This window comes from Protopterus annectens, chromosome 16.part0 (assembly GCF_019279795.1).
Source record: "Protopterus annectens isolate FY-2018-M chromosome 16.part0, PAN1.0, whole genome shotgun sequence".
Classification (NCBI taxonomy): domain Eukaryota; kingdom Metazoa; phylum Chordata; order Ceratodontiformes; family Protopteridae; genus Protopterus; species Protopterus annectens.
In genome coordinates, this window is record NC_056750.1 from 844623888 (window position 1) to 844640056 (window position 16169).

Sequence of the window (16169 nt, forward strand, 5' to 3'; positions counted from 1 at the left end):
ACTCAGTGGCATACCGCCTGTTCAGAGGCGATCTGTGCCTGATGTATAAAGCCATGTCCAACCCGGAATTAATGGACATGCTGCACCTCAGAAAATCCAATCCCATTGAGCTACGCCGAGAGACTTGAACCTCAGCACTGAAATAAATAGGACATGCTGGAGGGACAGATTCATAACCCAGAGGCTCCCTTCACTCTGGAATAAAAATCCCAGTCCAGGTTAGGCAGAGTCCCTCATTGACTCTCTTCAAGAGGAATCTTGATGAGTGGATGGGAGATCGTAGGTTTACCCCGGGTATCACTTCTGTGTCACTGTTAGACAGAGGCACAGTATACTAACCTCGAAAAAGGGCATAGCAAAATAAATTTAAAATGGGTGGCGAAAGCCAAACACATTCTGGCTAGGCTTATAAATGCCCTAGGGCAGATAGCCTAGTATGAACCTATGAACTCTGAAGGCCGCGTCTGCTAGTTTAAATGCTGTGTCACAGTGGTTGTTTTCAGCTTCCTGTAGTAAAAGCTGCAGTACTGTTAGGACCCCATTCCATGCAAAAAAATAAAAAATGAAATAAAATAAAGAGGTATAGAATGTTTAACTGAAGTTGTGTCTTCACACAGCAGATATGAAACACTGTAAAAAAAGCTATGTAGCCAGTGCAGGCATTAAATTCATAAAGTAGTTTAAAGAAACAACGTTGCAGGTAAAATTATTGAAAACTGCTAAATCTATGAAGCTGTACTTACTAAACTGAATGCAGGTTGACAGTAAGTCTAGCACATTTGTTGTATTCTGACTAGTTTCCTGAACATCGACACACTGATTGCTCCTTTGTATCCTAAAGGGTGACTATGCTGTTGTGATAAACAACCGCATTTTAGGAGTCATAACGTTATTCTGTTCAGTATTAAAGTAATTGCTGCTGCAAAGAATAATGTTACATGTTTGAGGAACTGGATCTGTTGAAAGTCAAAATTCAGAATGTTAAAAGTTATGAGTAAGTGAGTGCCATGATACAGCATCATCATTACACGATGGGGAGCAGGTTTAGAGGCCATTTTATTTGTGCAGTGACAAGGTGACCTAGACAGCTGTTGATACAGGTTATAATAGCATTAGGAACTAGAAAGCCAGTTGAAGGGAAGGACTGAGTGGCTAGATAGAGGTTGTGGGCATTCTCCAGTAGAAAACTATCCCTAATGAAGATCAAAGGCTCAAACTGTACATCAGTTGATTCAGTGATTTGCTTTTGTTTGTATACGTGGCCTGTGATACTGCTGTGCAGGAGCTCTGTGAGACGAGCCTCTCTGTAAGCATGCCTACTCTAAGATTACTGCAAGAAAGCTTAAAACAATGCTCTAGTGCACAAAAGGAAATTATCTCTTCATGTTTCCCATCTTTTCTAACTATTCCGCTAGTGATATACTGAATTTGCCTGTTTTCCTTACCTTTATTGTACATATCTTATTCCATCACTGTCGTACCTCTCAACCTCCTAGAGCAAGAAACCTGGACAAAGCCATAAGTAAAAGTGGGACAGAGGCCCAAAAATAGGGACAATTTTTAAATATTGCTCTTACAAAGTTAGAAAGTTGATAGAATAACAGGTTTTACATTAGCATGAATTTTCTGAAGATATGAAGTCCAAAACTCAAATGTCAGTCATTATTTTCTAACTTCAGTCTTTATTGATTCGCCACTAATATGCTAGAAAACCACAATTAAATTAATTTATTTTTTAATATTTTTTTGTAATTCTCATCTTGAATTGTTTACTAGTACACTTGTCCGCACTTGTGCACGTTCCAGCTGTATTGTGATGTATTGTGATCCATCTATTATGTATCCTATTTCTTTTATATATGGAACTTTTCTCCTGGGCCTCTACTGAAAAGAGGTCTTGCTTGGCTCAGTCAGTCTTTCCTGGTAAACATAGCAAATAGGTATATAAGTAAATAAATAAATAAGCCTAAACTTGTTCGCATGATAGACTGCCCATATCTCCAGTTGTCTCCTACACTACCCATTCACAGTGTGCTACGGTGATTACAGTCCATAGGTTCTAAGCCCAGCACTGGTGAAAAACTAACAGTGTCCCCCATTAAGTAGACTTTCTTCACATATACCTGGTGAAAATTTGTAACCACCTATCCAATCATCCAGACTGGTTTTCAAGGTTACTAGGAAAGTGTTCTGCTTGATTGCTAAGGGCAGCCTGTTCCAGAAATAGGTTCATAGGTAAGTACTAGGCTAGCTGTGCTTGTGGGTCATTTTAAGCCTACTCAATTTCAGTTTTTGTGATCAAAATAACCTGTCCCATTTGTTATAAATTGGCCTTACCCATCCCATAGTCAATAATTATGTATTATCCCCTAATGAGAATAACTAGGCTCATACCATAGATAATCTATGGGGTAATGCATTTAGGAGATTCCTTTGTCCATTAGTAGTACAGGGGACATTGATAGATTTAAGTTGTGCTTGAATATATATAGGGATACACTTTGTTTTATGTGAATGCGGAGTCTGTTCCACAACAGTGGTATCCTCTGTGAGATATACCTGTTTCTCCAAACCATTCTGTTGATGTTGCAGAAGAAGTTTAGATCCCTAGACCAAGTATTTCTGATGCTGTTTGACTTCCTGATGTGCAGAAAATCCATCAGTAATGGGTCTCAGGATACCTTGTATGTCAGACACTGGTCACTTTTTAGCAGTCTGTAGGATACCAAACATAGTGACAGGGCTTTGAGTCAGTCCATGTAGGACATGGAAATGGTGTATAAGTTGGGTTAGATATCTGTCACTTCATATGGCCTTGTTCATGTGTTAGCATACGTCTATCATACCTTTCAACTGTACAGATTTTTGCCTAATATTTTTGGCCCGTTTTTCATAAATTTGTGGTTTCCTGGCAAATTTGTGGTAAATCATTAAAGATTAAAGTTAGAAAATAATGACAGACATTTGAGTTTCAGATTTCATACCCTTCAGAAAATTCATGCTAATGCAAAACCTGTTATTCTGTCAACTTTCTAAGTTTGTAAGAGCAGTCTTTAAAATTGTCCCTATTTTTGTGCCTTGGTCTGACTTTTCTATATGGCTTTGTCTATATTTCTTGCTCTAAGAGCTCAAGATGTATGGTCTGGTTCTCTACAAATGGTGTTTGCTTTTCTACTTGATCAATTTAGGTGAAAGAGTTCAAAGAGTGCTGGGTCGTTCATAGAAAGGAAAGCTAAATTTCCCCTCAGGAGTCTGCATGTCACAGAGTAGAGCGGCAGAGATTTTAGTCTGTCAGCGTTACTAAGGACCCTGAGACTTGAGATCATTATGCAGAGGAAATGTTGCATAGTAAGGAAAGCTAAATCTCCCCTCAGGAGTCTGCATGTCACAGAGTAGAGCGACAAAGATTTTAGTCTATCACTGTTACTAAGGGCACTGAGACTTGAGACTTGTGTACGGAGGAAATGTTGCCTAGTAAGGAAAGCTAAATCACCCCTCAGGAGTCTAAAAGTCAAAGAGTAGAGCAACAGAGCTTTTAGTCTGTCAGCGTTATAAGAGTACTGAGACTCGAGATCTTTATGAGGAGGAAAGGTTGAGGATTCCAAAGTCATTTAGGTACTTGGTGAGGTAAATGCCGAAGGGTACATTGTATTAAATGATGGGCCTAATAAGGGATGAGCAAAGTAGGATTATAACTTTTTTGGAGCTTTTAGAGATTCCACAAAGGATAAGCTGTGCAAGACAGAAGGATCTTCTATCAACTACAAAGACATGGTGGTCATAGTAGCTGCTGCAGCCAAGTCAGTGATGACTGTGTCACATTTAAGTGGAATATTATCCATATGGTAAGCAGTAGTGATGCAAGATTTACCAAAAGAAACTATGCTGCATTTCTTGGTGTTAAGGGGCACCAAGCAATTTTTGGTACAGCCCTTGCTGGAGAATTAGATTATTAGAATGGGATTTGATAACTACCCACAATTTGCTATCAGTTGTCTATCTGGAAGCTACGCACCTTGTCCATTTTAGATTCAAACTCCTGAAGCATTGTTTTAAAGCCTCTTTGTGGTTTTACAGCCTCCCTGCTGTCTAAAACCAATTCTTTGTTAAACCATCATTGGAGGTGTTCATTTTTATCATTAATAAACTCCCTGGATGAGCCGGGCCCTTGTCCTCTGCTTGGAAACTCTACATGCTGTCTCAGTGTAATGATAAAAATGAACACTGCAAAGGAGCTTAGACAGACGACTTATACTTAACTGAATGTGTCAGGGTGAAATAAGTTCCTAAGGCAGTCAGACTGTTTAAATTTCTTAATGGGTTCACACTTGCCTATTCTGAATATTCAGACTTTTTGGAAATGTTTGATAAACACGGCATTGAGGTGCTGCAATTTATTATTAGGTTAAATAATCACAGAATTAAAAAACTGGTTGAAGAACTTACTTCTCTCAATTATGGCATTACAAGTGACCCTTTGTTCGAAAGTAATGCTCCAATATATGAACATATTTTTGATAAAATTGAACAGCATGTAAAGAACAATTTGTTTGGAAAACAGAAGAAGTTAGAAAGAGGCAAAATGGAATATACTTGACATAAAGCGTATCCTATGTCTAAGTCTTTTAATACAGCTGCCCCTTTTGCATCTCCCTGTAAAGAACATCTACATTTTGACAATTTGGATAATTACAATATAGGGGGAGGTAGGGATGAAGGGAATGAAGTGTTCTCATCTAATTATGATGCCCATCCCAATTCCCCAGAACACACAGGAGATTTTACAATGAGTTTGATAGTATTTACCCCCCTCTTAGATGATCAGACCATATAGGGAACTGTAGACAGGATTCTTTTTTAGTGCACTCCCAATCCTGAGGGGACAGAGGAACAGAGGGAGAGAGAGAAAGTGGAAGAAGAAGAACCAGAGCAGATAGGAAATTCAAGTAATACAAAGTCCACAGACATAATAGTATTAGCACAGCAGGATAGAGTGTTAACCTACCAATATTTCAGTATTTTTAATTATTCTGATTTGAATAGTGATAAGACTTTCTTTTCACTTTTTAAGAAAGGGTTTAAGTATGTACCCTCTGGGAAAGTTGGAACAGCAGAATTTCTTATTGTATTAAAATTCTACACTAGGAAGTTGAACTTTCAGGTTGTGTTTAAGGAACAATGCATAGGTTCTGAAGTCGTTCCTAACACACCCAGTATGGTAAAGAAAAAAAAGTATGTTTAATCCATCACTCCACCCCACTGTTTCTATCTTTGAAAAAAATGTAGTAACAATATTCACATTTATTAAAATTTTAAAGGAAGAGATTTTGTAACCTAATTAAGAAGGAAATAAGTCTTATGAATGAACTCAGGAATGATTCTTCACTTAGGATCATGAAGCCAGATGAGGGAGGGGAAGTTGCTGTAGTAGTTAAAATGGATTACATTGGACAGATTTTTAATCTTCTCCACAATACTGAGAGGTATGAAATCATGTCCAGAAACAAAATGAATGTAGCACATAAGAAGATAGAATTACTTTTGGAAGATTCTTTATTACAAGAGGTGGTTACAGAGGATCTTCTTCAGTTTCTGGTCAATAGGCATCCTGTCATTCCAGTAGCATTTAGTATATCCAAGATCCACAAAAACATTAAAGACCCCCCTTCCTATCATTTAATACTGGAAGAATATAATTCTATGACTTACTCCCTTGGTGCGTTTAGTAATCATATTTTAAAGAATTCCTTGAATCCAGTAGAACACATATTAAAGGATTCCTGGGATTTTTTTTAACTAAAATTAAGCGGTGGATGTTGTGGATTTATTCACCCCCATTCCCCACAGGGAAGATTTACAGTTATTCCATGTGGACATTCTTGAGCTTTCAGATTTGAACAGCACATATATTTCATGGAAGTGATGGAAATAACTTTGTTCAACAGTTTTATTTCATTTGAAGGGGAGTTTTTTCGTCAAGTAAAAGGGGTTGCCATGCGAGTGAATTGTGCCTGTGTATACCCAAATTTAGTGATGTACAGTTGGGAAAAGATCTAAGTTTTAAATTCTAGGTTTAAAGATTGTTCGTACACATACCTACATTTTTTGGATGATATTTTTATACTATGGAAAGATCAGGGATTATTTAAAGGTGAATTTTTATTTTATATTAACAGCACAACCCCTTTCTAAGGTTTACACATGTCCATTGTGTTGGCCAAATTGATTATTTTGATGTGACAAACTTTAAAGACATTTACAATGGATGTTATGGTTTGAAGAGCTTTAGAAAACCAATGCTTTCCAACAGTTACTTAGAGTGCAACAGTTGCCATCCTTGGTTCATGAAAAATAATTTTATGGGGTAACTTGTTAGAGTAGCCAGAATGTGCTCTGATGTCATGAGTTTTAGGTCAGAAATTAACATTTTGACAAATATGTTTCAAGAAAGGGGTACCTGTGGGATTTATTTGGAAAAATTTGTGATGAAATATTAAGAGGATGGGGTACCAAATATAAACCCTTGCTAGGGTCAGAAGTTTCAGGTAGTTTTTGTAGCAAGCAAAACAATGCAACCAGTACAAATGCCTTTTCCAACTCAATGGTGATTCCCTTTGGTTGTTACTCAAAAGTAATAAAAAATAGTGTAGTAAAAATTGTAGTGTGTTTGGAGGGGAACTGAGATCATCACAATTTTAGGTGAAACCCCTAATTTTGTGTTCAAGACTGGGAGGAATATAAAGTATCTATTGGAACATCCTAGAACTAACTTTTCTAATTACAGTAAGAGTGGCACTGTTGTGGTGCGTGTAATCAGTGCAGTTACATTTTAAAGCAGTCTAAAGTTACTTTGGAATCCCCCCCCCCATTGAGATTGTTTTGAGTGACAGTAACTGTGCCACAAAAGGGTTAGTTTACCTTGCTATTTGCTTTGGATGTAATAACTTTTACGTGGGCAAAACTGAGAGGCAATTCTGTAAGAGGATATATGAACACACCCATGCATCAACAAAGGGCAACATTAACAATTCATTGTATAAGCACACACTTAGTTGTCCTTATTTTACAAAATTCCTATTTGGCATTCTGGAAACAGTTCCTAAATGCCTAATGGGAATGGGAAATTGAAAAAGGGAAATTAATCTGGCAGTTTATATTAAACATGGCATTCAAACCAGGGTTAAATGAGTACACCTCAACAGCACCTATTTTAAAAATTAGGCAGCTGACTTATAATTCATTAATTAAAATAAAATCTGTTTATAAATGTTTTTCAAGTTTATTTTTTATTGCATAATTTTGTTTGTATTTTAAACAAGAGATATATTTACATTTTTTTACATTTTTTAAGTGAATGCTTTTACTATGTATAACATGATGAGACTGTAATGAGTTTTTAGAGTCTGTTTCTTTAATACTTAATTTCTATGCATCATTTGACCATTTAAGTAAAATATAAAAAGGTTTTAGTTAATTAATTTAACGGTTCTAATGAAGTCCCATGCTTGCAGGGATGAAAGTGCTCAACAGTTATTAGCTGTTTTTATTGTGGCTTCAAAATACATCCATTTTGGAAATTATTCATTGGTGGTGTTTTTATTTCAACAACTGGTTTGTTTTTCTTGTACTGGACTGGACTGGACTTGTACTGGAGTGCCTGGTTAACACTACAAGAGACTTTGATGTGTTTTTAGTTATCTTTTGAATTAGTTGCAAACCAAAGTTTATTGTTGGCCTTAACATTTCCTAATGGTAAATTTGAAAGACTTACTTAACAATTTTAAATCCCTTTTAAATGATGAAGTTGGCATATTTTAAAGATGGTCAGGAGTTTTTTCTTATTATTGTAGACTTTGTTGATGTGGTAGTTCCACAATATGTGTTTAGTTCTAAACTTGCTGGCATGCCTTACACTGGACTGATGTGGATGTCTCAGCACATCTATTCAAAGGGGGTGTACAATTCACTCTGTAAGCAGCTGTCTTGGTTACAATATTTGTTGAGGAGCCGTACCATTAGTGATTGTCGATAAGATCAATAAATAGTCAGTAACTGGTCTTGGGCTAATCCATGAATGTAGAGGAGTTATCAGAGGTCACAAAACAGGCTTTCATGGAGAAGATCACAAGAAGACTGACTAAGGAGGGGTTAACGGTCTCGCTGGTATTACTGGCAGAAATATTTGTGAGATCAAGATCAAGAAGGGTAGAGGGGGATAATTTGGTCAAGTGCGTCGGCATTTACAAAGTTAGAAATCCCTGAGCATGCTTCTTGGTAGTAGACGTTTGTCAGTTTTTGTGTGGATAGTGATATCACCCATAAAAAATGCTATTTTTTGACTGCTAACTTTTTTTGACTGGTTAAGGTATTCTGCCTGCACAGAAGGGATCATAGCTGGGGAAATGCTGTCCCACAGTTGTTGGTGGATCTGAATGCATGACAGGCATTGTACCCTGGAGATCAGGGAGTGTTATCACTGCAGTTTCTCCGTGAAAAGGACAGACCTCAGACCCACTCTGTGAGTAAATGTGAAGGCTGCACAGTTAGGGGCACAGCTTGAGCAGAAGAGAAATTGGATGCACATAAAAAAACTTAAAAATAGTGTTAATACTTCCTGCTTAGATGTTAAAATGCATAACACTTTATTGAACATGCAGACCTTAAAGAACTGTAGTATAACACTTACCTTGTTTCATGGCCAGCTGTAATCATTTTATGGAAGAAGTGATCTCTGCACCTGTTGGTAGACAATGCAGGTGACAGGGTTCATGGTAAAACCATAGTGGAAGGATCAGGTACACATACAGACATTAGCAGTAAACAGGGTATATTATTTATTTTTCAAAAACAAAGTGTTTTTTAGGATGGAAAATGGAAGGTTCCTTATCTAGTGGTATCCAATGTGTATGTGTGGGAGGTATGAACTTGCAAGCTCACTGTGTGAGAGTTAGATGTTGGCATAAGAGGTGGCGGTGTATTTTTTTATTTCAGATTAAACAAAGAAGAGCAAATCCTTTACATTTCATAGCGGGTACTAACAGAGAGCCCATCTTCCAGCATCTCAAAACCTAAATGTTGTTACTGAGATTAGGTACCTCACAGCTAAAGAAAAGAGAAAACTAACATTAAAAAAGTACTTTTTATTTTGGGTATGCACATCACTGAATCAGGACCTGCCAGCTTTTGGAAATAAAAAGAGGTGACACCAAGAAATTTGGAAGTTTTGTTAAGCACTCAAGAAGTACATGTAGCCAATCTATCAGGTACATAAAAAGATAGCTATAGGAAAATGATTACAAATCTATCAGGTACATAAAAATATAGCTATAGGAAAATGATTACAGCTGGGACTGTAACTTCTGAATGTTCTCACAACTATATGCTTGTGCAGTAAGATTTCAAATGGAAATCCTGAAATGTAGACAGTATTTTACCAGGTAAATGACATTTGTTAATCTCTAGATATTTATGTTTCCTCCTGAAGTTCTGCTCTTCTTTTTTTTCAGCCCTTGTCCTGGACATCCTGACAGTCGGTGGTATACAAAAACTAATGAAGAGGAAAGGTCCCTTTGAGTTTACACCAAGCTGGATTGACCGCATTGCCATGGACACTTATGCCTTCCCAGCTGGTATGGCTAGCCGAGCTGCCTTGATCACTAAATTCTTCTTGAATCACCTGGTTTTGGCTGTACCACTCAGGATTCTTCTGTATCTGTGGGCCTTCTTTGTAGGAGCGTCACGTGTCATGGTTGGACGACATCACCTCACAGACGTCTTTTGTGGCTTTGTGATAGGCTACATGCAGTTCCACCTGGTAGAAGCCATATGGCTGTCTTCACATACATGTCAAGTGCTAATATCTATCTGTAATATAGGATAGAATTAATTCTGTCTTATTATATTTTAATTATGGACTGTGGTAATCAATTTGACCTTCCCTAACATTTATAAATTCTCTACACTCTCTAAATCAGGGAAATTTCTTAAGCTAAGCAGAGATGAACATTTTAAAATACTAGTCCTACAATGAACTTCAGTCTAAATCTTTTTGCTGGAATGCAGTAACTCATTTTGACTGGTGCTTGTGCAATTCATTGAAACAGGCGTATGGCATAGACCCATTTCAGGGAGTAGAAGCTTGCTGATGGCACCATTTATTTACTTTGGTCTTACAGATTTGTCTTGACCTTTGAGTGGGTAAGAAAATGCAGTCATGAAATACCTCAAGTCACTGCATTTGTGTGACATAGAAGTCATTGTCCTGGTCAAAACTCATGTGCTTAAAATCTTGATTCCTTAAGGACACCAGTTAGCTAACATGCCAGTGACTGAGGTTCAGACATAGATATAGCTGTGTCAGGAGACATATTAAAGTCAAGGAAACTGGTGTGTAACAGTAAACTCCAGCTGCAAATGGTTGTCTGTGTGTTTAGGTATTAACAGTTACTCTTGTAAATAGGCTGTTGTGTTATGCCTTGGGCTATGCCTGTCTTAAGGAATGAAGCCAGAACTGTAATAGACATGCAGACATCCCAAGATGGCATCTGAAAAATTACTTCTGCAATTTAGTTGTTTTCAGATAATTACTTAACTTAATGTTCTGTGCAGAGGATGTGACAGGGTGGGCTGCAGCCATTGGCCAGCAGTATAGCACACACGTGACACTGTGGACTGCAGCCATTGGTTGCAGCACAGTACACGTGACAGTGTGGGCTGTAGCCATTGGCCAGCAGCACAGTACATATTGGCTATACCCACATATACCATTATAAACTTTAACTAGGATAATGTTTATATTATTGGAAGAAGAAACAACAAGCTGTCTTGATAAATGTTTTAACAGGTAATCAACAAGATAATTAGGAAGTTCCTATTACTCAAGCAGAAGGTAAAAAAGCACAGCAGTTTTATCAGGAGGGTTAAAAAGTCACTTTTAAGTTATAAGTAAGTGGGAGTTTGTGGATAAAATCAGGTAAAGCATTTTGTTTTGCCTGGAATAATTTGAAAATGGTACAGTGAATTTGAAGGGTCTAACAGATTGTAGTGTTGTGAGTCCTTGTGTTTACTGTTCTGACACACAAGTTATTGTAAGAAAAAGCTTCAGATTCACACTGAGATAAGGAGCTATTCATGTCTGTATGTTATAAATGAGGATTTGCAAAGTGGACTTGACATGTTGGTACTTTTATACACTTCAGCTTTCTCCTGTTCAACGTTATGAAAGGAAATGTACAAAAGTGAATTAAGCAATTAAAGTCTAATGTTGCTGTATTCTATTCTACAGTTTATGCACTTTAATAACCTAATGCTCATGTTGTACAGTTGTTTCTTTTATTTCAACTCTTGGACATTATCACTATAAATGACATAAACAAAAGATGTTAAATTTACAAAGTACACTAAAATGAACAAAATTATACCATACAAGTCTTGGTACAAAAATTACAGTTGCACATTTTATTTAATATAGTTGTGTAGATGTCACTGTTAAACTTGTAGCAGAGTGCTTTTGTTATTGGTTTGCACTTGCGTTTCTTGACCAGACTGGTTGTATGTTGTCTCCAGTAATAGTTACTGACTCCATGATGCAACTGAATATAACCCAGTTCACTGTGAATATTCTTTCTTCTTCAGGGAGATTTATCCTTCATGTGCCCATGTTACCCTGGAGCAAGACAGTTTAATTTGTGAATGCTGTAGTCAGTCTTTATCCAACTTGAAGGCCTCCTTCCCGCTTAGTATCTGTGGTGGGTGAGATGCTATACTGTTAGGTTGCTATCACACTTGTGTCCACCTGACCTATTTTCTGGTGCTGACTCAGAATAAATGCCACTAGCAGGTGTTGGTTCTTACTGGAGATCTCTCCTTAGATGTTGCATAGGAAGGAAGACACAACACTGTGGATTCCAAACCTTCCCATTTTCTTTTCCTCACAGCTTGCCCTTAGACCCCAGCATTGTTTTGAATCTGATTTCTTATTTCAGTGACAAATGTAATCCATGTCAGTAGGTTGTGTCTTTGTAAAACTTTATCTGGTCAGAGGCAAATTGAAGTAAAGATTATCTATATTTTCATCAAAATACTGATACAGTAATCTAAGTTAAAGGAACTGTGGTTTGAAGCTGAAACCAAAAGTGACATTTTATTATGTCCATGCAATTCTGCTGTCCCTATATTACTTTAGTGTGGTTAGTATTATTCTATAATTTGTTCTGTAACAAATGGTCTGATGGGGACTGCCAGTACTGATAGAAGAACGCTACATTATGTACATTTGGTGTGGTGCAGCGTTTCCTGTCCTTCACCCCATTCTTTAAGAGCACTACAGTATCTGAATTTGGTGTGGTGCAGCATTTCCTGTCCTTCACCCCATCCTTTAAGAGCACTACAGTATCTGAATTTGTTATAGGTGTAGCATTTCCTGTCATTCACCCCATCCTTAAAGAGCAGTACAATATATATATATATATTTGATGTAGAGTTTCCTCTCCTTCACCCCATCACTGAAGGGTTTTACAGTATGTGCATTTGGTGTAAGTGCAGCGTATCCTGTCCTTCACGTTATCATTGAAGGGTACTACAGTATGTGCATTTGGTGTAAGTGCAGCATATCCTGTCCTTCACCTCATCACTGAAGGGTACTACAGTATGTGCATTTGGTGTAAGTGCAGCGTGTCCTGTCCTTTACCTCATCACTGACAGGTACTACAGTATGTGCATTTGGTGTAAGTGCAGTGTGTCCTGTCCTTCACCTCATCACTGGAGTGCACTACAATATGTGCATTTGGTGTAAGTGCAGATTGTCCTGTCCTTCACCTCATCACTGAAGGGTACTACAGTATGTGCATTTGGTGTAAGTGCAGCGTATCCTGTCCTTCACTTCATTACTGAAGGGTACTACAGTATGTGCATTTGGTGTAAGTGCAGCATATCCTTTCCTTCACCTCATCACTGAAGGGCACTACAGTATGTGCATTTGGCGTAAGTGCAGCGTGTCCTGTCCTTCACCTCATCACTGAAGTGCACTACAATATGTGCATTTGGTGTAAGTGCAGATTGTCCTGTCTTTCACCTCATCACTGAAGGGTACTACAGTATGTGCATTTGGTGTAAGTGCAGTGTGTCCTGTCCTTCACCTCATCACTGAAGTGCACTACAATATGTGCATTTGGTGTAAGTGCAGTGTGTCCTGTCCTTCACCCCATCACTGAAGGGTGCTACAGTATGAGCATTTGGTGTAAGTGCAGTGTGTCCTGTCCTTCACCCCATCACTGTAGGGTACTACTGTATGTGCATTTGGTGTAAGTGCACCATGTCCTGTCCTTCACCTCATCACTGAAGGGTACTACAGTATGTGCATTTGGTGTAAGTGCAGCGTGTCCTGTCCTTCACCCCATCACTGTAGGGTACTACAGTATGTGCATTTGGTGTAAGTGCAGCGTGTCCTGTCCTTCACCCCATCACTGGAGGGTACTACAGTATGTGCATTTGGTGTAAGTGCAACGTATCCTGTCCTTCTCCTCATCACTGAAGGGTACTACATTATGTGCATTTGGTGTAAGTGCAGAGTATCCTGTCCTTCAGCTCATCACTAAAAAGTTCTACAGTATTTGCATTTGGTGCAAGTGCAGCGTGTCCTGTCCTTCACCTCATCACTGAAGGTTACTACAGTATGCGCATTTGGTGTAAGTGTAGCTTGTTCTGTCTTTCACCTCATCACTGAAGTGCACTACAGTATGTGCATTTGGTGTAAGTGCAGATTGTCCTGTCTTTCACCTCATCACTGAAGGGTACTACAGTATGAGCATTTGGTGCAAGTGCAGCGTGTTCTGTCCTTCACCTCATCACTGAAGTGCTTTACAGTATCTGCATTTGGTGTAAGTGCAGCGTGTCCTGGCCTTCACCACATCACTAAAGGGTACTACAGTATGTGCATTTGGTGTAAGTGCAGTGTGTCCTGTCCTTCACCCCATCACTGTAGGGTACTACTGTATGTGCATTTGGTGTAAGTGCAGCGTGTCCTGTCCTTCACCGCATCACTAAAGGGTACTACAGTATGTGCATTTGGTGTAAGTGCAGCGTGTCCTGTCCTTCACCTCGTCACTGAAGTGCACTACAGTATGTGCATTTGGTGTAACTACAGCGTGTCCTGTCAATCACCTCATCACTGAAGTGCACTACAGTATGTGCATTTGGTATAACTGCAGCATGTCCTGTTCTTCATCTCATCACTGAAGTGCACTACAGTATCTGCATTTGGTGTAAGTGCAGCGTGTCCTGTGCTTCACCTCATCACTGAAGGTTAGTGCAGTATGTGTATTTGGTGTAAGTGCAGCGTGTCCTGCCTTTCACCTCATCCTAGAAGCATGCTACAGTATGTACATTTGGTGTAAGTGCAGCGTTTCCTGTCCTTCACCTCATCACTGAAGGGTACTACAGTATGTGCATTTGGTGTAAGTGCAGCGTGTCCTGTCCTTCACCTCTTCACTGAAGGGTACTACAGTCTGTGCATTCGGTGTAAGTGCAGCGTGTCCTGTCCTTCACCTCATCAGTGAAGGGTTCTACAGAATGTGCATTTGGTGTAAGTGCAGCGTGTCCTGTCCTTCACCTCATCACTGAAGTGCACTACAGTATGTGCATTTGGTGTATGTGCAGCATTTCCTGTCCTTCACCTCATCACTGAAGGGTACTACAGTATGTGCATTTGGTGTAAGTGCAGCATATCCTGTCCTTCACCCCATCACTGAAGGGTACTACAGTATGTGCATTTGGTGTAAGTGCAGTATGTCCTGTCCTTCACCCCATCACTGAAGTGCACTACAGTGTGTGCATTTGGTGTAAGTGCAGCTTATCCTGTCCTTCACCTCATCACTGAAGGGTACTACAGTATGTGCATTTGGTGTAAGTGCAGCGTTTCCTGTCCTTTACCTCATCACTGAAGGGTACTACAGTATGTGCATTTGGTGTAAGTGCAGCGTTTCCTGTCCTTTACCTCATCACTGAAGGGTACTACAGTATGTGCATTTGGTGTAAGTGCAGCGTATCCTGTCCTTCACCTCATCACTGAAGTGCACTACAGTGTGTGCATTTGGTGTAAGTGCAGCGTATCCTGTCCTTCACCTCATCACTGAAGGGTACTACAGTATGTGCATTTGGTGTAAGTGCAACATATCCTGTGCTTCACCTCATCACTGAAGGGTACTACAGTCTGTGCATTCAGTGTAAGTGCAGCGTGTCCTGTCCTTCACCTCATCACTGAAGGGTACTACAGTATGTGCATTTGGTTTAAGTGCAACATATCCTGTGCTTCACCCCATCACTGAAGTGCACTACAACATCTGCAATTTCTATACCAACCACTTCATTATCAGACAGTCTAACAGTTCCATGTAGGAAGACAATATGAGTGGTCTGTAAACACCTCATAAAGTGGTCATCTGATGGAACATAATTCTTTAATGCCATGGGTTGTAAGGTGTAGGAGCCATTTAGTGAAATTTTTAGATAACTTTTTACATGATTCCATACCAACTCATTACTGTTATCACTGAAGAAACTAAAAAGTCTAGACGTGCCATGCAAAGGGATAATCAGCTAAGTAACGCTTGGCTTGTATGTTGTAAAGTGGAGATGGTTTTGTAAGAAGAAACCTCTGACATGAGTAAAAATTTTGGTTAATTTGCAGTTTCTTTGTTAATTAGCTGCCTACCAAACTTCTAAATTCATAGTAAATAAATAATGCACAAATATGAGCAAAGTGTTGAGTGTAGGATTAATTTAATGGGATTGATTGCCTTCATATTATAATAGTATTTTAATCAGAATATGTATTTTATGTTGTACTTTATTGTGATATGAACAAACTTTAGCAGATTGATGCAACAGTTAATATATATCAATTTCTGTATGCAAACCTGGTTTCTTATAAATAAAGTAATGTACCGTTTGTTAAACAATCTTTGCTTTACAGGCTCTTTTTGCTCCCCCCATGCTTGCCAGCATCAGTCCCTTTTTTCTGCTGCATCGCACATCCATTTCCGATTACATCTACCTTCTGTACCCCATATCACCCAATAGGGAGAGCCCCATTCTATAATGAGAATTTCCCTCGTGGAACTTATATGTGTAGGTGACCAGTGTAGCACCAAGTGGGAGAGGGGCTGTTATCC

General features: G+C 38.8%; 1 protein-coding gene and 1 long non-coding RNA gene across 2 annotated transcripts in view; one reads left to right on the forward strand and one right to left on the reverse strand.

Moving 5' to 3' along the window:
- Window positions 1-11276, forward strand: part of PLPP7 (phospholipid phosphatase 7 (inactive)) — a 581997-nt gene extending 570721 nt beyond the window's left edge. Inside the window, exon 2 of the mRNA XM_044057929.1 lies at window positions 9507-11276. Within this exon, the coding sequence (XP_043913864.1) occupies window positions 9507-9880 (374 nt within the window). The 3' untranslated portion in view covers window positions 9881-11276. The remainder of the gene's footprint in view (window positions 1-9506) is intronic.
- LOC122790413 lies at window positions 11136-15877 on the reverse strand. The gene is made up of 2 exons (XR_006363015.1): window positions 13201-15877; window positions 11136-13136 (listed from the first exon to the last, which is right to left on the reverse strand). It is a non-coding gene; the product is annotated as an uncharacterized LOC122790413 (long non-coding RNA).
- Window positions 15878-16169: the final 292 nt, after the last annotated feature.